The 27,436-nt window shown below is 43.1% G+C and overlaps 1 protein-coding gene across 3 annotated transcripts in view; it reads right to left on the minus strand.

The window, feature by feature from the left end:
* Window positions 1–3,757: 3,757 nt before the first annotated feature.
* The window catches only part of ARID4B (AT-rich interaction domain 4B), a 176,088-nt gene continuing 152,409 nt past the window's right edge, over window positions 3,758–27,436 (minus strand). For all 3 annotated transcript variants that reach the window (XM_060243094.1, XM_060243107.1, XM_060243100.1), the window contains 7 exons: window positions 23,513–23,597; window positions 19,820–20,012; window positions 14,514–15,701; window positions 11,719–11,829; window positions 10,952–11,167; window positions 10,458–10,604; window positions 3,758–5,503 (listed from right to left, as the gene is read on the minus strand). In XM_060243094.1, the coding sequence (XP_060099077.1) occupies window positions 5,373–5,503; window positions 10,458–10,604; window positions 10,952–11,167; window positions 11,719–11,829; window positions 14,514–15,701; window positions 19,820–20,012; window positions 23,513–23,597 (2,071 nt within the window). In that variant the 3' untranslated portion in view covers window positions 3,758–5,372. The remainder of the gene's footprint in view (window positions 5,504–10,457; window positions 10,605–10,951; window positions 11,168–11,718; window positions 11,830–14,513; window positions 15,702–19,819; window positions 20,013–23,512; window positions 23,598–27,436) is intronic.

Consider the following 27,436-nt stretch of genomic DNA (forward strand, 5'->3'; position numbering starts at 1 on the left):
ATGCTTCCCCCCGTAGGAGAAACGCAGAAAACTTCTGTGTGATTCCCGAATGGGAACATGCAAGTAGGCCTCTGACAGATCCAAGGAAGCCAGAAAAACCTGAGGCTGAATGGCTAGCAATACTGACCGTAGTGTCTCCATCTTGAAATGTTTTGTCAGGATGAACTTGTTGAGCCATTTCAGATCCAGAATGGTTCTGAACTCCCCGTTCTTTTTGGGAACTAAAAATATCACCAAATAGACCCCCAAACCCTGTTGAAGTACCGGGACGGCCTCCACTGCCCCTATATTCACCAAGTGCTGAATGGCCGACAACATTGCTCTGTGAGCAGATAAATCTTTTTTTTTTTTTCCGGGGAACCCCTCGAAAATGGTTGGGGGGAAGAGAGTGGAATTCCAAGGCGTAACCTTGTTCCACTACTTCTAGAACCCACTTGTCCTGAATTGACTGATTCCAAATGTCTGTGAAAAGGGAAGGACGACCCCCTATTTTGTTTGTCGGCTGGTGAGAGGCATAGTCACTGGGATCCTCCTTTCTTGGAGGGATTTTTGGAACCCTGATCTGCCTTCCCAGAGTAGTATGGTTTGGGATCACGCCCCTTCTGCTGCCACTTGCCTCTGAAGGGACGAAAGGAACCTGGTCTGGATGGTTTCTTCGAATCTTGAAAGGAAGGAAAGGACTTCCTCTGTTTCGACTCTTTACTCTTGGAAGGTAAAAACTTCTTTTTATCCTTGTTCTCAATGAGGTATCTATCTAGACCCTCCCCGAACAACAAGGCTCCTTTAAAAGGCACCGCTGCCACCCTGGCTTGGGCTGCAGTGTCTACCTCCCAATTACGCAACCAAATGTTGCGTCTGGCAGCTACCCCACATGCCATGGCCCTGGCCGCCAGTTGCATAGTGTCTAATGAACTATCTGCCACGAAGGCAGCGGATAAAGCAATCTTTTTTAACTCGTCCTTGAACTCCTTAGGAGCTCCACTGTCTGCTGCTGCCAAGTTATTAGACCACGTGCACATTGCTCTGGCAAACAATGAAGACGTAGTGGCTGCCTTGATGGCCCAAGATGTCGCTTCAAACTCTTTGCGTAAGACCTGCTCAACCCTCCTATCGCATGGATCCCTGGGTAAACCATCTGCGTCCATAGGAAGGACCGAATTGGAAATCAGGCTAGTTACAGGGTCATCCACTGTTGGTAACTTTAATCTCTTAGTAGCCTGTGGAATAAGCGAATAAAGTTTGGAGAGAACCTGTTAGTTTGCTTTAGGCTTAGTCGGACGTTCCCATTCCGCTTTGACTAAGGCAAAAAAGGCCACAGGCAAAGGAACCCCTGTCTGAGCACTGCTCAATTTTGGCATCATCTCCCCTGAACCTGTGGGGAGATCAGAATCCAACTCCTCATTTTCTTTAGGAGTGGGTACAAAGTTGAGGGTCCTCAGTACTTTGGGAAGCAATTTTGAATAGTATTCAGAAGGAAAGAGCCTAGATTGAACAGTGTCAGTCTAGTCCTCCTTGTCTGACAGTTCACCCTCCTCCTTATCTGACTGCTCAGAGTTTTCTGATTCCTCAGCTGAGCTCAAGAGGGGGGAATCCAAACCCAAAGGAGGCTTGATCTTAGAGCGTCCTTCCATAGTGTCACTGGGACTAGTATCTCTGCCCCTTTTCCCTCCATCCTTCTTTTTTGGTTGTAGGGAAGCAGGGGAGTCCAGCTGCTGACGAAGGTCCTGTCCCAACTCTTTTAGCAGCTCTTTCTTAAGCCAAAGGACTAAATTTGACTTGGCATCCTCTCCTGTGAGGTCAAGATTCTGAGCCTCCTGTTGAGGAGTCAGAGCCCCAGACAGAAGAGGTAGATCACATTCGCTGTGTGAGTTGCTGTGTGAGCTAGCCACCATTTTGTAGCTTCTCACGTCCCTATAAGGGAAGGAAAGGCAAAAGCAACTAAAAAATAAGCGGGAAAAGGCTCAGAATGGAAGACAGAATGTCTCTGTTGCGCCCTCTATTGGGCCTTTTGGTATCTTGCCTTCCAGTCAGGAACAAACCCCCTCAGAGGCCTCTCTCTCTCACTCCTTTGCCAAGCCTATACGACTAGGCAGTCCGAAGGAGAGACAACGCGGGCAGCCTGGGGACCCATCTGAAGCCCCGTGGACTCGCGCGCAGCCCTGTTGCTGTAGGGCGGCTTACCGCGCTGCCTCTGCGCTTGCCACCTCTTTTTCCTTCCGGCTTGGTTCCAATTGCGACTGCGAGGGAACGAAGCGCTGCGGGCGTCTGCCGTTCGCTCAAGGTCTACTCGTGAGTAGACCCTGCAGACTGCCGCCACCGGTGTTGTTGGGACCGATCCCAACGCTTCCGGTCTGTTTTGTTTCAGTAATCCGGATCTTCTGCGCTTCTCAGCAAGCGCCTGGAGAAAAACCGTCCTGCCTCGTGCAGGGCCGGGAGAAGAACTGGCGCGTCCTGGGTGGTATAGGCCACTCCCCCTCCGGATCGATTGGAGCACCCGACCCTGTGACGAGGAGGAGGAGCCTATACCCAGTAGTCGGACCGACCCACTGTCCAGACCACCGGAGAAGGTTAGTTACTAAACAAATAACTTTCTGGGCTCCTGCTGTGGAGCATTCTGAGGCGTGGCCATGAAGGAAGCCTGCAATAAGCATCCTTTCTGAGCAGCATGCCTGTAGGCAACTGCTTAGGCATATCGGCCAATGAGGTAAGAAAGATTCCAGTCCATTCTGCCCCAACTGTTTTGTACAAGGGAGCCTTGAACAGGCTCTTTTGGGGGCATTGTATGTGTAACAACAGCATTTCAAAGTAAGGAAAAATACATACACTGTAAGGCCCAATCAGGCAGCATGTGATCAGCTCTGACTCCAGTAGCTATGCTGGAACTAAATTTGATTTTGTCAACTAATAATTCAGTTGGTAAATATCAGACATCAGCAAATACTTTCTTTTAAAGTGTGAAAACATGTAAAGCAGCTTTCATGTAAATGGGTAAAAGTGTGCAAGTTTTACTGGCACCCAAAAGTCCACCCACACCTGGTTACTTTGAGCTTGTGTCCCTAGTTGGCAACAAGCAGTATGCATCTCCAGGGCTTTTTTTGTAAAAAAAAAAAAAAAGCCCAGCAGGAACTCATTTGCATATTAGGCCACACTCCCTGATATTACCATGGTTCCACACAGGGTTTTTTGGTAGAAAAAGTCCAACAGGAACTAATTTGCATATTAGGCCACACACCCCAACACCAAGCCAGTCGGAACTGTGTTCCTGTGCATTCCTGCTCAAAAAAAGTCCTGTGCATCTCCTCTTTCAAGTTCTCACTTCAGTTTGGAGAAAATGACTAACAGCAAAAGTCTTTCCCACTGTTTCTTATTTTCTTCATAAATGAGAGAAATATGCCAGAGTGAAGGAAAGTTGGGCCTTGTTGCATTCACATTATAAGAAACAATTCCTTCTATTTCTTTACTTTCCCAAACTGCAATCCCTGCCTCTCTTCTAGAGCCCTTTTTGCATGCCAGAGGACTTGTGGGGTAGGATGGAAATGGGTGTTTATTTTTAAAATGGAACAGAGGTTGACTAGTAAGCCAGACCAATATTTTTGAGCCCAATATATGCTTAGAATGAACTGACTTGAATTTGGTTCAGGAGGTATATTTATATGGCAATTTGTCCAAATGTAATGCTTGCTGTTATTACATTACTGGATCTATAGAGGGCACTTTCTAAATGTCTTAATCACAGTGTTAGAAACAAAATCCAGTATTCACAAACTATGGCATTTTATTTCAGAGGCCTTTGCTTACATTTGTACAATATATTACATAATTCCATTGTCCGCAGAACCTAATATATATTTTATAGCTTCTCTCTATATGCCTTTCCTTCAATGTTTGTCAACAATGTTTTTTACAGTCCTGTACATATCTGAATAGCTTGAAACCATTTTCAATAAAAATCAGTTACCTTAAGCACACACTACTAAGACTGAAAATGCTTTTCTTAGAAAAGTCGAATGTTAAAGATTCTGACACTCTAGCATCTACCAACAGAAAGTTTGAAATTCTTACATGTTGTATTGCCAGAAAAAAGAAAAAACATGCCTGCCTCCATAAGCCCCAGCCAAAAGAAGTACACAGAACTACAATTAAAACAGTAAAACAATCTGTACAATAAAGTACTGTGTATTAACAGTGCCAGGTATTAAATAGCTTGAATGAACACTTTCGCCATATACAAATGTCTTACAAAGGTGTGTAATTAAATACAAGTGCCAAACAAGAGAGGGCTTGGGATTCATACAACATAAAATAAACAGAAGTGGAAACAGTTGAGTTGATTTTGGATTCTGTACAAGGCATTAAAAAAAAGTCGTATCTACCACTCAGTTATTTATATTATAAACAACTATCCCTTTGTGGCAACGTTCTACTCAGCAACCGTGAATTATATTAATGCAGTTTACACCTTCTTGAAGACCTCTCCGTTGTAGCTCATAATAAAATAAGCATTACAAATGAAACATTTGTTGCTTTAACAGAAAAGAAACTTTTACAAGAAAACACAAAAATATAAGTGTTATAATTCATTATGAATAAATATACACTTTAAACTGGCTAAATACAATCTTTATACATTAAGATTTAATACAGTTTGTTAGCCATTTTCTTCCTTTTTCACAATGTATTTTTATCAAAATTAAAAAAAATACTGATTCATAGAAAAATGGCAAAGTACAGTAGTTTCATTCCAATTCATGGGTTATTAAAACCCACAGTAACCTATTTAGCCTAATTCAAACCTGTAAACATTAGTCAGCATTTTAACAGAATCCTTATATTTGGTTATCAGGTCTGATGAAAAAAATCCTATTAACAGCAGGGTTGGAATTAAATTACATGTGCTTGACTTGTACAGTTGTAGCCACTGAAAAGTGGCTTTGATTAAAAAAAATAGTTGTAAAAATGAAAATAGGTTCATTTTCCCTAAATAATGGAAAAATATCAAATGCTCCAGCTTCAACAAAATACCAGGGACTATGTGAACAGTAAGCCATTTTAACACATCAATTAGGCCTATCCAACAACTGTATGCTTACTGTATTGATTCTACAGGCAGTGAACAACCTCCCTTTGCCACAGTGGAAGGCCTTCAACTCAGTCAACATACAATTTCCAGACAAGTTGGAAACAATTATTGCTTGAGGAAAAGCAGTTTGTTGTACTTTTTCTTCTTAAAAAGTGCACTTAAGTGCAAAGTTAGCTTGTCAAGAAATTTTTAAAATACAAAATAGTGCTTGTCTGAAGTTTGTGCCACTGTGCAGTATAAAAAGTGGCTCTCGGCAGCCATTAAGTGCAAAGTGCTTGGGCAAGTCTTGCTGTCACCTGCACTCAACTGACATTCCATTTTGTGATGAGCTGGACATGGGTGGATCTGCTAAACTTAACATAACAGCTGCTGTTATGGAACTCGAAGAAGGTGAGGAAGAGCTTGATGATGTGGTAGCAGCACCTGTAAGATAAGAGTGCGAAAAGATCAATAATATTATATTTCTTAATTCTATTCATTTTTAGATTTGGTTTAGATTCATTTTATTCCAGAAGGGTAGCCATGCTAGTCCATTACAGCAAAAATAAACGGGAGTCCAATGGCACCTTAAAGATTTACAAGACCTTATTCCAGCATAAACTTTCACAGACTAGACTAGTAATAATAGCTTATTAGTTTATACATTTTTAAATACTACAATGTCCTGTTCTAAAAATTGTTACCAAAATGAAATAAAATCTGGGACATGTATTTATTTACATTTTGCAATCAGTTTCAAAGTACTGTCTCTTCATGTACTGTAATATACTGAAACAATTTTAAGGATACTGAGTGCTGTCTTGCTCAACATGAATGGACACAGTGCTTCTTTGAATGGGGTGAATTCACAGAACTTATTTTTAGTGTCTCTCTTCAGCCCTGCCTCTGGAAAAGCTGCTGTTGAGGACCTGGGCACCTTTCAGAGGCTGCAGCAAGACTTGAGAAGAATTGTTCTCTTTCTTTTGCAAGCAGACCCTAAATTCAGAGCCCTCACTAGATTTGGCAACAGGAAACAAATATTATTTGTGCAATTTCTGCCCCCCCTTTTCCCCCTGTTTGGAAGGCCCACAATTCTAAGCAATAGCTGGGGTGTGGAGGGGGGAAGCCAACTGGAATGGGTGAGAAGATCCGCTTGTGCAAACATGCTCTTGTCAGTGAAACTTTATACATAAAAAATTGGATAATAAAAACAATTAAAGTAGTAGCGAAATCAGCCCATACAGCGACAGTTGCCAGCAGACATATTACAAACCCATTAATCACTAAATGTCTTTGGGGAAAGTATTTCATGGTACGTAAAGAACAGGCACAGAGGACTTTCTCTAGAAGTATTCCATAGGTTGGGTGCTACAACTGGAAAAGCATAGTTCTTAGTCGGAGCAGAATGGACTTGCCATATCCAAGAGATCACAAAACCACCTGCTAGGCAGTCCCAAGTCAGTGCATGTATTCTTCTGGAAGAGGGGTTCTTCTCATTAGTATTTCTGAGGGAGTCTGGCTTCCAGTTTAAATCCAGTAACAAAGCAGCAAGTTTCACTGAAATCTCTTCCATGTAATGCTTGAGGGTATATGGCAGGATGTAGGTGTGCAGAATATTATCTACTAGATGAATTTACACTGCAAACTCAGGAAGATTTCATGTTCAATTAGTTGCTCTCCCCGCTCAGCCATGCTATTTGATGTACAGTAAGGTGTGAGAGTGAAGGGAAGACCACCCTGCCCCACTTCTAATCATATGGCATATGAGAGATTCACATTTGTTTTCGGAACCAGTATCAAATTAGATGGGCTGCAGTGTGGCACACCACTGAGAGACAGACACTGCAAAGTACCTATTTGAGTCCTCTGATGGCTCTCTATGAAACAAGCCAGTCTATGGTGGCATGTGCTATTGCCAAGGATGCAGTAACATTTTCCATAATATCCAAGACTTTTTTTACCATGTAAATTGGCCCAGATTATTTATGAAATGATACTATAAAAATTACAGTGTATGGAGACATCTGTCTTTTAGGAACATAGTTAGTTGGAAATTTGTCATTCATGTCTAGAAATATTTGTTTTAGCACTACTTGTTTTCAGGGCTTTTTTTGTAGAAGTCCAGCAGGAACTCATTTGCATATTAGGCCACACCCCTGACCACCATTGTTTCACACAGGGCTTTTCTGTAGAAAAAGCACAATTGCAACTCAGTTGCATATTAGGCCACACCCCCTGACACCAAGCCAGCTGGAACTGTGTTCCCACTGGAAAAAAAGCCCTGCTTATTTTGCTAATTATTTTATTAATCTATGGACATAATGCAGGGGTATTTGATTTCTCTCTGTCATCCAATGTATAAGAAGTCTGTCCTTCTGTTATTGACCAAACAGTTGCATCTATCATTTTATGGACTTGTTAGCTTCCTTGACATCTTTCTTCCATTCAGCATGCAGAGTAACTCTTGCCCTTCTCTTTTTCGTATGCTGTCACCAGAGAAGGAACTAATGTATGGGTCAAACTAGATGCAACAATGGGAGATTTGAGAACAGATATGCTGCTTCTTTTAAAACAGCAAATAATAACTACAGAAGGGAAAGTTTTGGATTATGGCTGTATGAGTATATCTATCCTGTTATCCTTTTGAGATGATGAAAACTGTGTAGAAGGGGCTAACTCCACTCCTCTACCTGAACATGGGGAAAGACTCTGCCTCAGTGGAAAAGCCTCTGCTTTGCATGGAGATGGTTCCACATTCAATTCCTGGCATCTCTAGTTAAAAAGACCAGGCAATAGTTGATGTGAAATATCTCTACCTGTCCACCACCACAGGGGCTTAGGTGGCCAGCTGCCCATGGCTGCTGGCAGAGGGGTGCTGTAACTGTGTGGCAGTGCAACTGAGGTGTAGACTGCTACACCAGTGTAGCTGGGGGTGGTGTTGGGGGCATGGCCAGAGTTAGCTTCCTAAGACCTTTCAGCCTCAAAACGCCCCCTGTAACAGGCATAAAGTTACAAAAATGAAAAAGCTGGCATGCCCCATTCGCTCCCATATCTCATGAAAATAAAGTCCACCACCGACCTAAGCCTTGGAACCCCTCAGGGAGTTGACTACAGGCTGTACCAATCTCTTCCCGCCCTGAGCTGGCCAAGTCCCCTCCGCAGCACCTAATCATGCCCCTCCCCCCAAAAAAACCTTCTGTCCAGGCCTCGCACAACTCTTTAGGGAGGGTGCATGGCAGGGGACTCTGTCTCAGAGCTCTCTGCTGTGTGGATTTAGAGTGAGAGGCGAGGCACTTTGGTGATGGGTGATGCACAGAGAGGGCACTTAGTTCAGGGCAAGCACTTTGACATGCAAGAAGGTCAGTGAGGCCTTTACTTGGTGGCTAACCTCTCTCATTTCAGAATCCCAACACGTACCTAGCCTCCAGAGGCTCAGTGCATATGGGCAGTCGGACACAAACAGGTAGGTGCAAGCAAGCACCCCAACTTGCCTCTCCCCTCCCCTCACTCAAGGCTGGATGGCATGGAAGCAATTTCTGGCACTCAAGCCCATTGGTGAGCTCAGACATGGGGTGAGAGAGTTTTCCATGGGACTGTCAGTCCCCTGCCCAGTTCCCACCCTCGGCAGAGCACGAGACGAGGAGGGGCAGGTTTGGCAGCTGCTCTGGAGCTCGTGGTGAGCTAATCTGGAAACTGTCCCTTTAAATCATCCTCTTATTGGACACAGCCATGAGCTGCAGCTGCCCCGGCTGATGGATTGAAAGGACAGGTGAGTGCAAGTTGGTGGGTTCCATCATGTGCTGGGGCGGGGGGGGGGGGGGTCGTGCCCACCCCCCTGGGCTGCCTTTGCAGATCCTGTCATGATAGGATATCCATGGCAATGGCCCTCCTCCCTGGGTGCCATGGATCTCTTTCTCTGTTTTGCAGGTGGAGATTCAGCAGACAGGCCTCCAGGTATCGTAAGCCCACCCCACTCTACTCAGTCAGCTGTTCCAGCTCCCCTCTTGGGGTGCAGCCTTGTGCCCAGAAAGCCTCTCCAACTTCTAAGCAGGATGCTGTCCTGCTTGCTTCCAGTGCAATAAAGTCTGTGTTGTGCCCTAACACTGCCCCTCTGCTTGGTTTCTGCTATATAGACAAGAGTTTCACAGTCCTCACCACCCCACCCCACTCCCTCCCTACCCCATCAGCCACTCCCCCCCGTGGCTTCCCGAGGGAATGTCTAAGAGGGAGGGCTTCCTTGTGCAGAGGGGGGGGCAGGGGATGGTCTGAGCAAATGAACCACCTTATTGCACTGGCAGAGCATGAGGCTGGATGAGGGGGAGGAGATTACAGGGTCTTTCCTCCACTCATACCATGGGAGCTGGGGGATGGCCTTGGGCCAGATGCAATCCCTCAGCCTGACCAACCCCACAGGGATATCATGCTCATGGCACGGAGAATAGGGGAAAGATGTAACCTGCGGTGTGTGTGTTAATGGAATGAGTGCCTACTTGCGGCTTTAAACTCTGTCTCTACTCCAGAACAGGGTTCATCTGGAGGGAGAGAGCAGCAGCGCACATAGTGGGGGCTGCTGAAATGAGTCACGGGGGTTCCTGGAGTCAGTGTTGGGGGGAGCTGTGGCAGGGTGTGGAGGCAGCGTCTTCCCTGGGAGCTTGTCTGTGGAGAATGCTGGCATGCTGGGACTATCTGTATGTTTGTATATTTTTCCATGCATTTTTTAAATTCATGTACATACATTCTGACCGTGTGCCTGCCATTGGCGCAGGTCTCTGTTAGGGGGTGAGGTGGGAGGGTGATTGACCTCTCTAGAGATACCTCTCCCCACCTCTGACTGTCATGTACAGCGGCACCCACCTGAGGACTGGCTAATTCCGTGGGTTCACATGGCCCCCCCCCGCCACGACAGTATACTTCAGCGGAAATACCATGGTGACAGACTCGCGCGCAACAGCTGTGCTGTCTCCCCTGCCCCAGCTTAACTTGGCCCTTAGGGTGTGGACTAGCAGTGCCTCAATTACGCCTACATTCAAATGGCCAGCCACTCTGTAAGTCCGGATTGCTCTGTAAGTCCAACAGATACAGTCAATTTTATCCAAGTCTGTCCTTAAATGTATTGTAGCTTAGAGCATCTATGATAAGTATTAACTGTAGAACTACACTGTAGTTTCTAAACTAAGTCCAACAGATTATTCCTATGCAACAACATAAGCTCCAAAGAAAATCAATCTTAATTGCAAATAATTACGATTCAGAAAGAATGCATGAGATTCACTCAAGATTTACAAAACAACCCCCCCCCCCCCCAATGTTTTAACAGATGCCCAAGAGTCAAATTTTGACTCTTACTGGTACTGTTCAATTGTAAAATATGAGGGAAAGGTTTAGGCATACTACTCACTTTCCCGCTCTTTTTTCTTCAAACGCTTTCTTCTTCGGTCGATGGAAGCTACTTCAGATTTTAAAGACAAGTAGTGTTTCCTGATTTCTTGTAACTTTTCTTGAAGGATTGTTATGCGCTCTGCACTGGTCATATTTTCCAAGTCAGCTGCATTTAAAACAACATCTGTTAGTCTAAACTAAAATGCTAATTGTTCTTCCTTTGGAAGAGTAACATAAAAATGAAGAAATCGCCAGACTGAAGAGAAAGGAAAAAGCAGTTTACCACTTACAGATTAAATATCAGTGAAGTCAAATTTATGTAAATGCAGGACTTGTAACTGAAATATCAAAAGCCGAAGTATATTTTCAAAAATCTAAGAGATGAGCCAGGAGCATGTAGTTCGTTTCTTAAGACTTGCCTTTCCCCTAGAAAAATTCATTCCCTTGTCCTTGGAGCTTCAACAGGCACACACATAAAAGAGTAAAACAAACTACAGGAAAAAATACACTTACACATTTGGAAACTCCATTTGTAAAGTTTTGGCAAACGATTATTCTGTTCTTTAAGATCTGAGTCCTTTTCCCCATTTTTTCCACATTTTGCTGGAGACTGTGTTCTTGCTGGAGACTTGGATTGCTGAGATTTCATTCCTGCAGAAACTGATTTTGTTGGCTGAGATTTGGCAATACTTTCCCCAGCAGAAAGTTCTTCACTGTCACTGCTGTTTGCTGAAGAAACACATAGAAATATTCTGTATAGTTTTAGCTGATTCCTAAAACCCTTCAAATCCCTTCAGGTGTTTGTTTCACTTTATGAACAGCATTTTCTCTTCAAGATTAAAAGTAATCATCATCTGGCAATCAGCTAATTAAAAACAGAATGAGAAACTGAACCAGACAAATGGATATCCTGCATAGTTCCTGCATAGGTAAGTGAGAATGTGACTTGGACTTGGAAGGGCCGAGGAAAAACTATCACATTATCTGCTATGGACTGGGCAATGCCTCAAAACCATGGGAAGTGACATGGTAGTCTCTGTGCAGAGGTCACATTCCAATATAGTCATATTCTTCACTTAATCAATATATAAATGTTCACCTGTGAAGAACATGAATATTATGGTTTTACGTTTACAAAACCAGGCCCAAACTGGTGCAGCAAGACATCTATTGTACCACCCCATACAACTGGAATGTCTATGTAACTTTAGGTTTCATGGACATAATTCTAATATGTTTTATTATCCTAGTGTTGCTCTGTACCTGATTGCCATACTCACCACTTTTGCTCTTCTTTTTGTTGTTCATGACTGGAGTTTTGTGACTTCTTTTCTGTTTTTTTGAGGACCCACCTCCTTGGACATCTTTAAGCCTTTTCTGGCCTGTACAAACTATATTAAAAAAGCAGTGAACTCTTAGGAAGAACCAGACATTATACTCTATATATTTTACATAACACAGACTCTCAATATGATGTGGTAATTGCATGAGATGGACTTATTTTAAATGTTTCAGTGACACTGGCTGCAGTTCTAAGAATACCTCCTTGGAGTAAGCCTCATTTACTGAAGTGAGATTTACTTCTGAACAGATCTGAATAGATAGCTGATTACTGTCTGATCCTTAATTCAATGCAAATGCTTAAATAGGCGAACCCCTAAAGAAGGACTTTGCTTGTTTTTGCCACAGAAATCATTACTGGCAAAGCAAGCTATTGCTCTATTTAAAAAGCATCCGGCAAGTGGATATTACTGAGGCAAAAACAGGAAGTGAGCTACTTTGTACTGATATCCTTTCTTTGGATCCCAAGTTAGGCTTGCCAGTCCCCAGGCCCTGGTGGAGGATCCCTGGTTTTTCAAGCTGCTCCCTGCCACCAGCCAGCTGGGTGGTGGGGGGTAGTCCTGCCCCAACAGCCTCAATGTGCCTTCCTACCTTGGAAGGCTTAGAAGAAGCCTGGATGCTTAGAAGAAGCTTGGAAGGTGTGTGTGCCTTTAAATCTCAGTAGAAGCAAAGCTGAATAGAAGCAAAGCAAAGCTCAGTAGAAGCAAAGTGAGGTGAGCCAGCAGAGCCACGGGGCTGCTCCTGGCAAGCATGTGAAGCTGTGAAAAGGGAAGAAGCCAGCACAATCCCTCCATTTGTTTAACATTTCTTTCAGAAGTTGTTTGTATAGTAAAATAGGCAGTAAAGAGTAAACGAGAACCATTCATTTTCCTGAGTTAGTCTGAAGAAGTTGGTGGAAATACAGCAGATGGTTACATTCAGCAACTCCTGTGAGTCTACTGCCTCAGTGAAATCACAAAAGTGTGTGTGCTTGCAAACTGTTTTTGGCTGCTTTATGAGTGTGTGTGTGTGTGTGTTCACTTTCACTTAGTGGAAGTGCAGCTGCTGGGAGAAGAGGAAATTAAGACTGTATTCAGGGAAACTGCAATGCTGTATTTTTATTTATTTATTCTAGGGAATGGGAAAGTCTCCTGGCTCCATATCCAAAGTCTCCAGGTATTTTCTGAGTTGGACCTAGAAACCCTATCTCAGCCATAGAAACCACATTTTAGATACCGTGCCTACTCAGCAGAGTTGCATCCTCCTAAGTCAACTAACATGTGCTTAGAAGGATGAGGTTCTCCTTAGAATGGCATTGTAAATGAAGCAAGGAATTGGTTAGTTGATTCATTAAAACAGAGAGAAGAACAAGGAATATAATAATATCTAATTCTGGACATGGCCTAAGATGTAGACTTAAATCCACAAGTTAAGGCCATATACAGAGGAGGCAGATCATTCTACAAATCTGAGAGAATCTCCAGATTTGCAGAAAATCTTAAAACTGTAAAACAATAAGGGTGGTGAAGAAAATAAAAAATGAGTTTCAAAATGTTGAGATCTCAGAATCTCCTCATGAGGTTTTGGCAGCCATTTTGAGTTGTCTAGACAACTCAAGTGATCCAAAATGGCTGCTGCAGCTTCACTTCAATGCTGGAGATGAATTGAGAAAGAATGAGCAGGCACGCAGACAAGACAAGAAGGAAGATGGAGGGTTGGTGGAAAGAAGGAAAGAAAACTGGAGCAGAGGGAAAATGAGGATGGGAGTCAAGAAAGCAGGAAAATCAGAAATGTTACAAGAAGAAATGGGAAAGCAGCAGATGGGAAGGAGGGAAGAAAAATACTGATAGGTTGGGGAACATGATCAACTGTGGGAAAATGACATTCCCTCAGCAATTCCCCTGCTTGTATTATTATACATTTTAAAAATAATTGTAATACACCAAGCAACAGACTGTTCAAATTAATGATCACTTTAAATATGCAAGGTTCTTTAGAAGCTTTCTGAAATATTTTATGTGGATGTAATAAGAAAACTATATTATGGATAATAAAACTAATATAGGTCAGCATTAAGGTATGTTATTAAGTCATAACAGGGCTCAATCAGGGCTGTACATTTTTGAAAGCCCTAGGTATTTTTTGTTTACTGCAAATGTTGTGTTTGAGGATTCCCCCCCTTAGATTTCAAGGTTATATGCAATTATAAGGTTATGTGCAATTGTTATTCTTTTTCCAAAGGATAATTATGAACAGAGCTGAGCAGAAATGGAAGTAAGCTCTCCAACAAGCCACAATTGGCTAGCAGTGACATGTGTATAAAAGTGCCACCCGACTGTATCTTCAGTGACTTGCAACACTCTAGTGGCAGGATATACTTACTGAATTCCAGGGGTCATTTTGTAGGAAAAAAGGTGCATGAGTTCAGTAGTACAACTCATCTGCATATGCCACACCCCCGATATCAGGATGTGGTATATGCAAATTAGTTATGCTAATGAAAGGATCAAAGGGAAAGAAATACCATTATATATTATAATGAGAAAATCAGAGAGAAAGAAAGAAAGCAAATAGATGGGGAGGGAGGGAGGAATAGAGAGGAAGGGGAGGGCGGAGGGGAAAGAGAGAAAGAAACAGAAAACAAACAGGGAGGAAGAAAGGAAGATAAGAAAAGACCTGCCTTCCATGGAAAACTTATAGAACCCAAGTCAGCAAAATTTACAGCAGGAATGTATACTAAATGGTACATTTATACCTTTCTCAGTGTGTTCTGGCTGATTGCTGCTGCTGGAGCTGACACTGGCATCAAAACCTGTAGGAGATATATTTCCTTCTGACTGAAGATCCTGCAGTTCTCCAACAACACTATCCACCTCAATTGTGCTATCTGTTTCACTCTTGATACTTCGTACCTCTTCTTGATTTGGTGGCAATGTGTCAGAGACAGACACACTGGACTGATGTCTGCTTGATTCTGCTGTAGTTACAGATGGTGGTGATTCAGGTGTGGTTGGAGGGGTGTTTAGCACTGAATTACTGCCACTACTCGGGAATTCAACTTTCTTGTCATTCATTTCAATTGTTTTCTCCTCAACAGATTTGGTATCTGTGCTGAGTGGCAAAGGCCTTTCAACTTTAGAACTGGACAAAGCAGTCTCCTCTTCTACCAGAGTTTGCAAATGCTCCTCTGGTACAGCATCTTCTGGAGAAGCATGTGGTGGGGAAGCCGCTGCTTCTGTATCAGAGTCTGAAAACAGTTCCTTGAGAGTTTTTTTAGGCCATTGTCCCTGAATACTTGACCACACATCTTTCCGATCTTTAGCTCTAGTATGTTGAAGTCTTTCATCAGAGTTTGTTAGGAGTTTTACTCTCTTTTCTGCAACTTCAGAGAAACCTGAATAAAAAGCATTTGTCCGTAAAGATTTCCTCTTTTCCTCCAACCCATTGTATTTCTTCGTTGGCGTTATTTTTAATTTTTTCCCCTCATCTTCATCTGAGGAGCTGTTGCTACTGTTTTCCACACTAAGCATGTCTTTTCCGTTTGATTTGTCATCCTTAATATTAGGTGACCCAGTTTTTAAACATTCCTCTGTGACACCAATCCTCCGTTTGCCACGTTTTACTTGTGGCTTTGTTTTATCCACTGCTTCTTTTTTTACTTCTTTTCTCTTCTTGGTGGTTTCATTTTCTCCATCATAATCAGTATCATCTGATAGCTCTGCCAGTTCCTTCAGCAGTCTTTCTGGAGATTTTGATATTGGTTTAGATGACTCTGCAAGGGTTTGTGTCTCTTCTGGAAAGGTTGAGCTGTTCTGCTCTTTTGGACAGAGTTCATTATTTTCTTTGTTCACATCCTCATCTTGAGGTTCCACCTTGCAATTATTATGTACACTTGGAACACTTTGGTCATCATCCTGCTCACTTTCATCAGAGCTTTCAGAAGCTAATATAACACACACAAAGATAAGAAAATTAACACCAAATGCCATTATTCTGCTTACACTGCCAGGTATAGTACAAGTATATTCATATGGAAAATAACATTCAACTGTGAGAAATAGCAGGTGTGACAGCCACAGATCTATTATTTGGTGGGAGATAAATTCCCCAGTCCTGCAGCCCCACTCAACATGATGTCCCTTGTGGCTGTCTCTTCGCCTACTACCCAGTGGCTGCTTTTAACCTTATTAAGGCACACAAACAAGCAGATATCCAGTCATCATTCTCCCATTGTCCCATCTACTTGAACTGTTGGGCATGAAATCCTCTATAGTCTTATATTTATTTCTTACAAAAGGCAGATGACTCTTGTGTAGAAGCTTGCTTCTGCTGCCAAGTATGCCTTTGTCAAATTGGGATGCAGGAAATTAAAGTTTTCTGATTTTATTCCTATGTTGAAGTTTGCATAGATGTTAACACAAAGGTTTAATGCACTGAAGTCTTAATGCATTCATACCTCCTGTATTTTCTAAGGCTAAAAATAGATCATAAATAGACAGATAATCAGTATATGATTACTTCAAGAAATTTTAGTCTGATGTTTACATTTATTGAATTCAAAGAACTAATGATTTCTGTCATTATTCAAACTAAGAAAATGTTCATGTCAGAAATCTAGGCTGAAAAGAAATGGATTAGTATTTATTGGTGTAAAGAAGTGTTACATCATGGTATATAACTGCACACAATCATAATAATCACATACATCCTGACATATATGCAGTATCCATCAAAACAATGATTATTTTTGTTGGCTGCATTTGTGGTATGTCAAAGGACTGACAGCCTTAATATCTGTTCATCTTCAGTCCACATGTATCACATACGCATCTTTCTACCTTTGTTTAAAAAAACTTAAATGGATTCTGTTACTTTTTAGTCTTTGCAAGCCCCCAAATCACTCCTCCATATCTGCATCAAAAATACTAGTCAGTTTTTGCCGCTGGATGACCTCCAGCGGCATCTGGATCGAGGCGGCGTGGCGGTGCTGATGTTGTTAGATCTGTCGGCCGCGTTCGATACGGTCGACCATCAGCTACTGGCCCGCCGGCTCGCCGACACAGGGATAAGGGGGTTGGCTTTACAGTGGCTTTCCTCCTTCCTTGATGGACGGGGACAAAGGGTGGCAATTGGGGGGGAGCTGTCCCGGAGGCACCCCCTAGTGTGTGGGGTGCCACAAGGGGCAGTTCTCTCTCCGATGTTATTTAACATCTACATGCGCCCCCTTGCCCAGATTGCCCGGAGGTTTGGGCTTGGGTGCCATCAATATGCAGATGACACCCAGCTCTATCTATTAATGGACGGCCGACCTGACTCCGTCCCAGAAAGCCTGGACCTAGCATTGCAAGCCGTGGCAGGTTGGCTCAGACTGAGCGGGCTGAAGTTGAATCCAACGAAGACAGAGGTCCTTTGCTTGGGTCGCGGTGCCCTGGGAAGGGAAATCCCCTTGCCGATTTTTGACGGTGTGCTGCTGAAAGCGGCACATAGGGTCAAGAGCTTGGGGGTTCTTCTGGAGCCTTCACTATCAATGGAGGCACAGATAGCGGCCGCTGCCAAGTCCGCGTTCTTTCATCTCCGACGGGCGAAGCAGTTGGCCCCCTTCCTAGAGCGCCGTGACCTAGCAACGGTGATCCATGCTACGGTCACCTCGAGACTGGATTACTGCAACGCTCTCTACATGGGGCTGCCCCTGTGCCGAACTCGGCGGCTGCAGCTGGTGCAGAACGCGGCGGCTAGGCTGTTGTTGGGAATCCCAAGATGGGAGCACATACAGCCGGGGCTGCGCGAACTGCACTGGCTGCCAGTGGGATACCGAGTTCGTTACAAGGTGCTGGTTATCACCTTTAAAGCCCTATATGGCCGAGGACCTGCCTACCTGAAGGACCGTCTCTCCCCATATGAGCCCCAAAGAGCATTGCGGTCGGCTGGAAAAAACCAGCTGACCGTCCCTGGGCCAAGGGAGGCCAGATTGAAGGCCACCCGAGATAGGGCCTTCTCTATTGCTGCTCCACTGCTGTGGAATCAACTCCCGGTAGAGGTGCGGGCCCTGCGGAGTTTGGAACAGTTCCGCAGGGCCTGTAAGACCCACCTCTATAAACTAGCCTTCAACCAATGATAAACTAGGAAATGCCTCTAAAAAAGTGCTCTTGGTTACTGAATTTTATGGAATTATTGAAGATCGAATGTTTTAGCACCATTGTAATTTGTAAATTTTAACTTGTAATTTGTCTTAACTTGGATTTTATTTGCAATTTATGTAATCTGATGTATAATGTATTTTATGTTGTAAGCCGCCCTGAGCCTGCTTTGGCGGGGAGGGCGGGATAGAAATTAAAAGTTATTATTATTATTATTATTTGCTAACGTTAACTGAACATTTAGATCCAGATGGGCAGCTGTGTTGGTCTGAAGCAGAAGAACTCAAGCTTTGCTGAACATTTAAAAATTATTAACAAAAGCATTTACATGAACATCACACAAGTAAACATTATTCTAAGATAAATAATGAAACAGACTCAAAAGGTAAATGCATAGAAATAAAGGGTAATGAGAACCATTCTGGAAGTGTTTAGTGGAGGAAGGGCTGTAAAGAAGAAACTTACATTCAGTGGACAACACTGGGCAAATACCCAATGTAGCACTACTAAGAAAGAAAAGATTGGGAAGGAGAGCCAAAGGGCAGACTGGGAGGGAAAAAAACAGCCATGGAAAAGGCTTTCTTACTCAAGAGAGGAGGGAAGAGAGTCTGCCCAGCCAGCATTACTTGAGCCTTAGCTGGGTAGTTCCTCCCTCATGTGGGCCTGGCTAAGCCAGATACCTTCTTCCCGCTAACCCTCCTCCCCGGGCAAGGGCTGTTAGCTTGTGGCAGTGGTTTGTTCCTACCCCATACAGGGCAAAGGATTCCCCTCACTTGGGTGCCCCCCCATCAACCATTGGCCCATGAGAACTGGGTCATTGGCCCATGAGAACTTTTTTCAGTGGCTTTAAATGGCCAATCCACATCTGAGAAGGCCTCATAAATTGCAGCACATTGTAGAAGAGTGCTTTTGTTGTGAGAACATAAAACAAAAAAGTTTACATATTGTTGTGGACAATAACTAAGATTTTTTTAAAAACCTCCTGGTTAGTTCCATGAACACAAGGGGCCATTAGACTTTATCTTCCTGAACAGCAACTCCCACTCACACAGCAAATTGCTTTTGAAATCAAATGGAATTTTATGGCATTCAGCAGTTCAAAAAGTCAAGAATTCTCCTTGGTATGCAAAAACCCTTGAAGTGCACATGAAGTTGTTCTTCAAATTCTGACTCAAAATTAGAACCTGGAAATTGCTTCTAGAAGAAACGGATCCACTATGAAGAGGAGACAATTAAACAGAAATGTAAAATAAGAGGGTGCTAGAAGCATGCATATTGTAATACTTGGACCACAGAAGCAAAATAGGTTTTGCTCAATTTGACCTTTCAGTTCAGGATCAAGCAAGAGAACACGAAGACAAGGCATTTGATCCAGGAAAGAATATATCTGCAATGCAGGTACTCCTTTCACAAAAGATGATTTCATTGGACAACACATGTAATAGAGACCACCCTCCCAACAAAAAAAATACACATCATAAAGAACTTTCTAAATTAAAAATGCTCATTTTGTGCAACTCTCTAATGTTGTGTTGCTTTATTTTATCAGCAGTAGAAAAGTGTCCACAAAAATTACTAGTCCAGGGGTTGCCAACGGTAGCTCTCTAGATGTTTTTTGCCTACAACTCCCATCAGCCCCAGCCATTGGCCATGCTGGCTGGGGCTGATGGGAGTTGTAGGCAAAAAAACATCTGGAGAGCTACCGTTGGCCACCCCTGTACTAGTCAATCAAAAACAAAGAAAGCAAAACCCAATACAAATGCTCAGATTCCTGCCCACACTTTTGTTAGCTGTTGATGTATACAGACTATGAGATGAGCAGTAGTTTGCAAAGCTCGTATTATATACTTACATCTTCTCTCCTAAGGCTTGACGGAAAAAACACATTCAAAAAATGAAACAGAAAGTCTGTTAACACTACTACCTTGCAGTCCATTAAAGATGGAAGCAATCTCTAAAGATTTATTTGGAGCTGATTCAGAGGTTTTGGCTTCAATGCTGTCTTGTTTGGATGCCATCTCAGGTGATATACTGGCATGAAAAGGTGGCTTTGATGAGCGGCGCAATTTAAACGTTTTAGGAGAATATTTCTCATCTTTCTCTTTGTCAGCTTTATTCTGTTTTAAAGAAGGGGAAAAGCCATTATTTACACTGTTAATTAACCCATACAATTAATCTCCAACAGACGTTCACTATGCAGTGCCAGAAGAAAGTGGTCAGATGGATTTTTCCTGCCTCCACATTTCCCCATCAAAACTCATGCAATATAGGGGATTGCACTGAGGAGAGGATAGATTGCCCCTCTTCCTTGTTAGATCAAGAAGCTCTGCTGATAGAAGGGGAAGAGTGGGTGGTTTTACTTGCATCCCTCTCTTCAATGCAGTGGACTGTGCTGCAAAGTCTTTATCCATGCTGTCCTACAATCTTTAACATCACCTTTTTGAGGGTCACAGACAACTGCTGGGAGAAGTAGGAGGTGGGAGAAATTGATTTCTGCCAGTGCCTTCCACTTGCACTGCATAAAACCCAACCTGCTATTTTTACATAAAGCAAAATACCCTTTATCAGAGTACTGAATTTATGAACTGCAGAAAGATATTTCTCTCAACATATGACATTAAAATTTTAATCAAATAGGGAATATTTTATGTCATATTGGTAACTTGATCTTTCAGTGTCCATCACAGAAATAATTTATTTCTTTATTTTAGATAATATATAGTCCGTCCTATTCCAAGGAGGGCTCAGGGCAGATAACATTATAAAAACAACATGAATAACAATTAAAACATGTGAATAAGATAAAAAGCGATACAATCATAGACAGTCTTTGATGGCAGCTCAATTGGCACATGTTGTACAGCCTATGAATCAGTTGGCACATGTTGTATGGACTACAAATCAGTCCTACACTCAAAGAATCAGATACAGCACAGATGATACTACAGCATAGGGCTGGCTAATGAAGCAAAATGCCCAATAGTACACTCCTTCTGCATTAGCACAGAGGTAAATAATGGCATAGAAGCCCCGTGGTGCAGAGTGGTAAAGCTGCAGTACAGCAGTCAGAGCCCTCTGCTCACAACCTGAGTTCCATCCCAGCGGAAGCTGGTTCAGGTAGCCGGCTCCAGGTTGACTCAGCCTTCCATCCTTCTGAGGTCGGTCAAATGAGTACCCAGCTTGCTGGGGGGAAAGTGTAGATGACTGGGGAAGGCAATGGCAAACCACCACGTAAAAAGTCTGCCATGAAAACATTGTGAAAGCAGAGGCGATAACAACTGGTGCTTGCACAGGGGACTACCTTTACCTTTCTAAATAACGGCATGTTATTGGCAATGTATTACATAGGAAATACAGAAGTCCTTGGAGACTGATTTCTGCAAAATAAATACTGTGAGGCTTCTCCTTCATTGGCCCCAACCTTCTGCCTTCCACCATGTTGGGCCATGCCAAGGGATGCTTCCTTAGGCCTCAAAATAGGAAGGAAAGGAGACTGCGGCACCATCACGCTCTTCCCTTTCTTGAACAGCTGTCTTCCTTCTGGCATGAAGTCCTTTCAACACCTTTCCTCCCCAGCTTGTCCCTGGAGCTTCCCTTATGCCTGCCACGTCCCCCTTTTCCCAAGGTCCAATCCCAACACTGCTTGTCAGGTCCTGGCATCGGTTCTAGTCAACCTGGAGATATGGGTGGGGTGTTCACCACCCACTTCCTGGCTGATGCTTGTTCTTTAATCCTTCCCTCCAACCTCTTGCTTCTCCCTACCTTTCTACGCTGAGCACTTGTCTCCACCCTAGCCCACAGCTTGTCCTGTTCTAGCCCTGTTTCTGGTCTTTTACCTGGGCTACTGCTGCTGGATCTGTTGGTAAGGCAGTTGCCCTCTCTGGGGGTGGGGTCCGCTTCCCTGGCAATCTCAGAGGCTGCCAGAGCCTGTTCCTAGATGGTGCAAGAGTTGCTAGCCTGCTGCTAATTGATATTGACCTTCTCAGGAACGACCCAAGCTAACTCCTACCCTCAGCAGCCACTGGCCCCTCCCGACTCAGGAAAGTGCCTGCTGAACTGATTGTGGAGCCCAGCCCCTGTGATGCCCAGACAGCCCTACTGTGGCTGGCTGGGAGTCTAGGTGTCAGCTCTAGACACAACATAAATAATAAAACATCCTAATAGAAGACGATGATGACGTTGGATTTATATTCCGCCTTCCACTCTGAATTTCAGAGTCTCAGACTGGCTCACAATCACCTTTATCTTCCTTCCCCACAACAGACACCCTGTGAAGTTGTGGCTGCCCTTTCAAGGACAAGCTCTGTGAGAGCTATGGCTGATCCAAGGCTATTCCAGCAGCTGCAGGTGGAGGAGTGGGGAATCAAATCCGGTTCTTCCAGATAAGAGTCCGTGCACTTAACCACTACACCAAACTGGCTCTCCAACACACACCACCATAATAATATTTACAATTTTGTCATTGTGCAAAGTATTTTCACTGATCTGTACTGAATCACATATTCATAAGAACTGAGCAGTGCAACTGTAAAACAGTTACAAAGGGCTTAGAAGGATATAAATCATTTTAGGATTACATTGAAAGCCACTTTAGTTTTCTTAAAAAGGGGCAGCAATTTCTACTAATTCTCCTTCCCTACTTTGCCCCACAAACAAAATTGTGGAGGTCTCAGTTTACCTGCAGCAAGAGGGGAAAATTGTCTCTTTAAAAAACAGGTGTCTTTAAGTCTTTAGAACTGAGTGGAAGGATACAGGCCCCTTTCTGTCCCATAGAGGAATCCGAAGCCTGCCTTAGCATTCTGTAGCATAGAATGTTAATTATTCACTGAAAACCACCAGACTACAAGTGGGCAATTCTAGGTCTTATTCAGAGATGCTTCAAAATATGGCAGTACTTATAGGGGTGGGGGAGGTAAATGTCTGCCAGGCACTCAATTTTTCCCTATTCCCATAGGGTATAACAGAGAATCGATCTGTGGGTATCTGGGGCTCTGGAGGGGCTGGTTTTTTTTAGGTAGAGGCACCAAATTTTCAGCATAGCATCTGGTGCCTCTCCTCAAAAAAACCAAGTTTCAAAAAGACTGGACCAGGGAGTCCAATTCTATGAGCCCCAAAAAGAAGGCACCGCTATCTTCCATTATTTCCAACAGAAGTAAGGCATATAAAATGACATGGCCCCTTTAAATGTGATGACCAAAACTTCCTTCAGAGTTTAATCATGTTTGTCACAATCTTGCTCCTGGTTCCACCCCCAAAGTCCCCAGATACTTCCTGAGTCAGATGTGGCTTCTTTACATTTGCCTGATGCTGGAATTAGCTCACTAAAAAAATTGGGGTAATAAAAACAATTACTGTGCCTACTCCTGCATTCAACAAACCAGAAGATACCACACACACATTAATAAAGATCTGATACAGAACTGTAAGCTTTGCCCTCCAGTCAGCAGATGGAGCTTAAATTTTAACTCCTAGAGATGCATTGTGAATGGGCAGCATGCAATATGAACTCTATCATTATTTTCTTTGATCTCTCAGCAACAATAACAATGGCTAACACAGAGAAGCACTGTGCTCTTTTCTCAAGAATAAAATTCAGTAGTAGTCCATTGTGATCTACCTTTATTTTCTTTCGATGTTTTATTTTTGGCACATTTTTGTCAGCTGGTCTTACTATCTTGTCTGCTTTTATCCATTCATCATACCTATGGAGAAATAAAATACACATAATTACACATAGTTACACATAGCACAGGCTTTAGACCTACCATGTTCTAAAAATCTGACTCTCTACTATAGATGAACAATTTGTCAGTATTCAGGATAATAATAAGAATGGCATTTAGAAAGCACCCAAAGCATTTTGTATACATTATCTTGCTGGAGGAAAAGAAAGATCCCCTGTGCAAGCACCAGTCGTTTCCGATTCTGGGGTGACGATGCTTTCACGTTTTCACGGCAGACTTTTTACAGGGTGGTTTGCCATTGCCTTCCCCAGTCATCTACACTTTCCCCCCAGCAAGCTGGGTACTCATTTTACTGACCTTGGAAGGATGGAAGGCTGAGTCAACCTCGAGCCAGCTACCTGAAAACCCAGCTTCCGCTGGGATCGAACTCAGGTCGTGAGCAGAGCTTAGGACTGCAGCACTGCAGCTTTAACATTCTGCCCACGGGGCTCCTGATATCTTACAGGGCCTACTGTAAGCTCCAGGAAGACTGGCTACATCAGGGGTGTGTGGCCTAATATGCAAAGGAGTTCTTGCTACAAGAAAAAGCCCTGACTGGGACAATAATTTGTTCTAGGAGGTCAGTGTTTATTATCCACATATTTACAGGAATCAAGGTAGAAAAAGAATGGCTGCCTAGGGCCACCTGAGGAGTTCAAGACTTTCTGATGTTTAGCTTACTCTCTTAGTTGCTATGTTACGCTAAATCTCTTGACATACTTGGCAATTTAGTATTTGTATATACTTCTGAAAAGGGTCACAGAATGCACAGAACTTTAATTAGGTTCTTCTCATTCTGTAACTCCGTTATAGCTCTGCTCTCTCCCCATACATAAGATCTATTTCAGTAGAAAAGCTACTTACTAGTACAGGAAAGCCATGGAAAAACAGTGGAAGAATTAACTGTTCAAATTTTCATATCAAAACAAGTTAGAGTAAGAATTAAAACACAATATTATCAGTAACCTAATATATTATTGTGAGCTGAACAATCAACAGGCCTTATGCTGAAGTCCAAATAAGAATTTTTAAATTATTATTTATGGTGTAGATACAAAGAACTGTGAACAGAGTTTGCCAACTGCTTGTTCCTACTGATTTCCCCTGTGCATCCCCTCCCGCTGCTGTTCCTGGGGGACTTTGGGGAATGATCTAGGACAGAAGCATCAAAACCATTTTTATGAGCTGGATCAAATGTGACTTTGTTGGGCTAGACCATGTGTGCCATAATAATGCCAGGTACCAGAGATATAAACTTTATAAAGGACCCAGGAAAATGCAATTCACAGTATCATGTTTTACTCAAAATGCCAACATACTTAAAACATTAACACTCTTGCAATATTGCCTTACAGCATCTTCCTGATGCCCACCCTCCCACTTCCACCGCCCATTACTCATTAGCACTGGGACAGTATGCAGGGACATAATGCACAGCCTCAGAGTCATCTGGCAATAAAGGTAACCAGTTGCTCGCAGGTAGGCTTGCCAATCCCCAGGTCCCAGCGGGGGTTCTTCCGCTTTCCCAGGCTCCTTCCCTCCCCCAGTCAGCTGGCTGGTGGGGGGAAGCCCTGCCCCCAGAGGACCATGTGACTTTCCACCCCTGGAGGCTTCAGTCTCCGATTGAAAGGCTTCCTCTTGGGATGGTGTGTTACTTTGAAGTTGGCAGCAGCTCATGAGTAGAGATGTCAATCCCTCACTTCAGAGTCGCCAGAAATGGGGGGGGGAGGAAATGTCTGCTGGGCACTTCATTATTGCCTATGTGGAGATCGATTCTCATAGGGTATAATGAGGAATTGATCTGGAGGTATTGGGGGCTCTGGGGGGCTGTTTTTTGAGGTAGAGGTACCTAATTTTCGGTATAGCATCTAGTGCCCCTCCCCAAAATAACCCCCAAGTTTCAAAACGATTGGACTAGGGGTCCAATTCTATGAGCCCAAAAGAAGGTGCCCCTATCCTTCATTATTTCCTATGGAAGGAAGGAATTTTTTAAAAGTGTGCTGTCCCTTTAAATGTGATGGCCAGAACTCCCTTGGAGTTCAATTATGCTTGTCATACCCTTGCTCCTGGCTCCGCCCCAATGTCTCCTGGCTCCACCCCCAAAGTCCCCAGATATTTCTTGAATTCGATTTGGCAACCCTACTCACAGGCCAGATAAGAGCCCTCGATGGGCCAGTTCAAATCCATGGGCCATATGTTTAACACCTTTGGGTGTAGGATGAAACACACAGGACATGCGACAGAAAGTGGAACTAATCTCTCCACCAGGATGAGCTGTTGCCCCCCAGTTGTGCAAAAGATTACATAAGAGTGACGGGGGAGATTCCTGCCAGTTCCCACTGCAACTTCTTGTACTGCACACAATACAGTTCCCAAAGGCCCCCTGATCTCAGCAGCAGTAGCTTTGTGTGTGTGTGGGTGCACACATCACACGCACACACACAGAAGTAAGAGGAAACAGGGAATACATGTTTTGCAAATGTTACTTTATTCATGGTACTCTGATCAATACGTCTAAAAGTACTGGTTAAACAAATAAACCCTTATGAAATACAAAATTCATGGTAGTGAAGCTATTCTCTCACCCACAAGATCATTTACTATAAAAAGCACTTCATGCACCTGTATTCAGAACATATTTCATTATTCCTTTTAAAAAATAACATTTTCAACTCTTATGAGATAATTGTGTTACTTTGTTATTCATTAAGTACACTCATTACACAAGAGCAATCACATCAGCACAAATAAATTATGGGTTTGATATTCAAAGCTGGTTACTATCAACTCAAGTTATATGAGATCACTATGCAATTAAGTCCTTACAGTGAAGAAACTCATTGGAATCCAAATAAAGTGTACAAGAAATATGCCCAAAATAAGGTTCATTTCACATGTTACACAACAGCAAGCCTCCTCCTTGGCTCCTTAAGTTAAGGAGGACTGACCGTGAAGGCTGCCTTCCTGTTCTGTCTTTTGGCTCCAATGCTGCCCTGCTCCATTTCCAAGCAGATCAAGTAGAACACTGTCTCCCAGGGTTTTCCATTTAAAATCTTCAAAACGGCCATTGCTGCTCACCTCCACCATTGGACAGACAGATGTGGCCAATGAAAGCAATAATCTTAACCCTAGCTGTAGCTTCTGATTCCATGGGGTCACTTGGCCACTGTAGATAGGTTTGCAGACCTTTCTGTCCTAGGCCTCTCCAGAAATGAAATGAGTTCAGTAGCAACTCTTCTTATAATGCCTATTGCCAAACCAGAATTCAATGACGATATCAAGGCTGTGTATCTGAATAACTTGGAGATGCTAAACTATTCCCCTCTACTCCTCCATCATTTCAACTTTATTTAAGTCCTGCTCACTAGCTTCTAAACACCACTATGAATAGACACTATGCAAGAATCCAGATGTTACAGCAGCGGCATACATGCAGGAGAGAGCACAAACTGTCATCAGCATATACTTTAAACTCCACTTTAAATTTATGGAGTTCAAACATATGGGTTCTACACAGGCTCCTCAGAATAATCTCTCTCTAGCTTAGTTTCAGTCTGGACTTTTAAAATAATAGCATGGTAAATGGCTTTGATCAGATACTTTTCACATATGCTTTCAATATTAAACTTGAATAAAAATGTGAACATGTTGGGTTGAATCCAGACTAAATTGGGAATTTTCACCGATTCCCCCTTCCTGCTGCATGCCCTCCTCATATCATTCCTAAGGTCCCCTGTCTCCCAAAAGCAGCATTTTGTGAAGATCAGTACTCTGTGGTGGGAAGACTAGAAGCAGAAAAGTTCCATTCTGCTGACAGA

Source organism: Heteronotia binoei, chromosome 1 (genome assembly GCF_032191835.1).
Source record: "Heteronotia binoei isolate CCM8104 ecotype False Entrance Well chromosome 1, APGP_CSIRO_Hbin_v1, whole genome shotgun sequence".
In the NCBI taxonomy this organism is placed as follows: domain Eukaryota; kingdom Metazoa; phylum Chordata; class Lepidosauria; order Squamata; family Gekkonidae; genus Heteronotia; species Heteronotia binoei.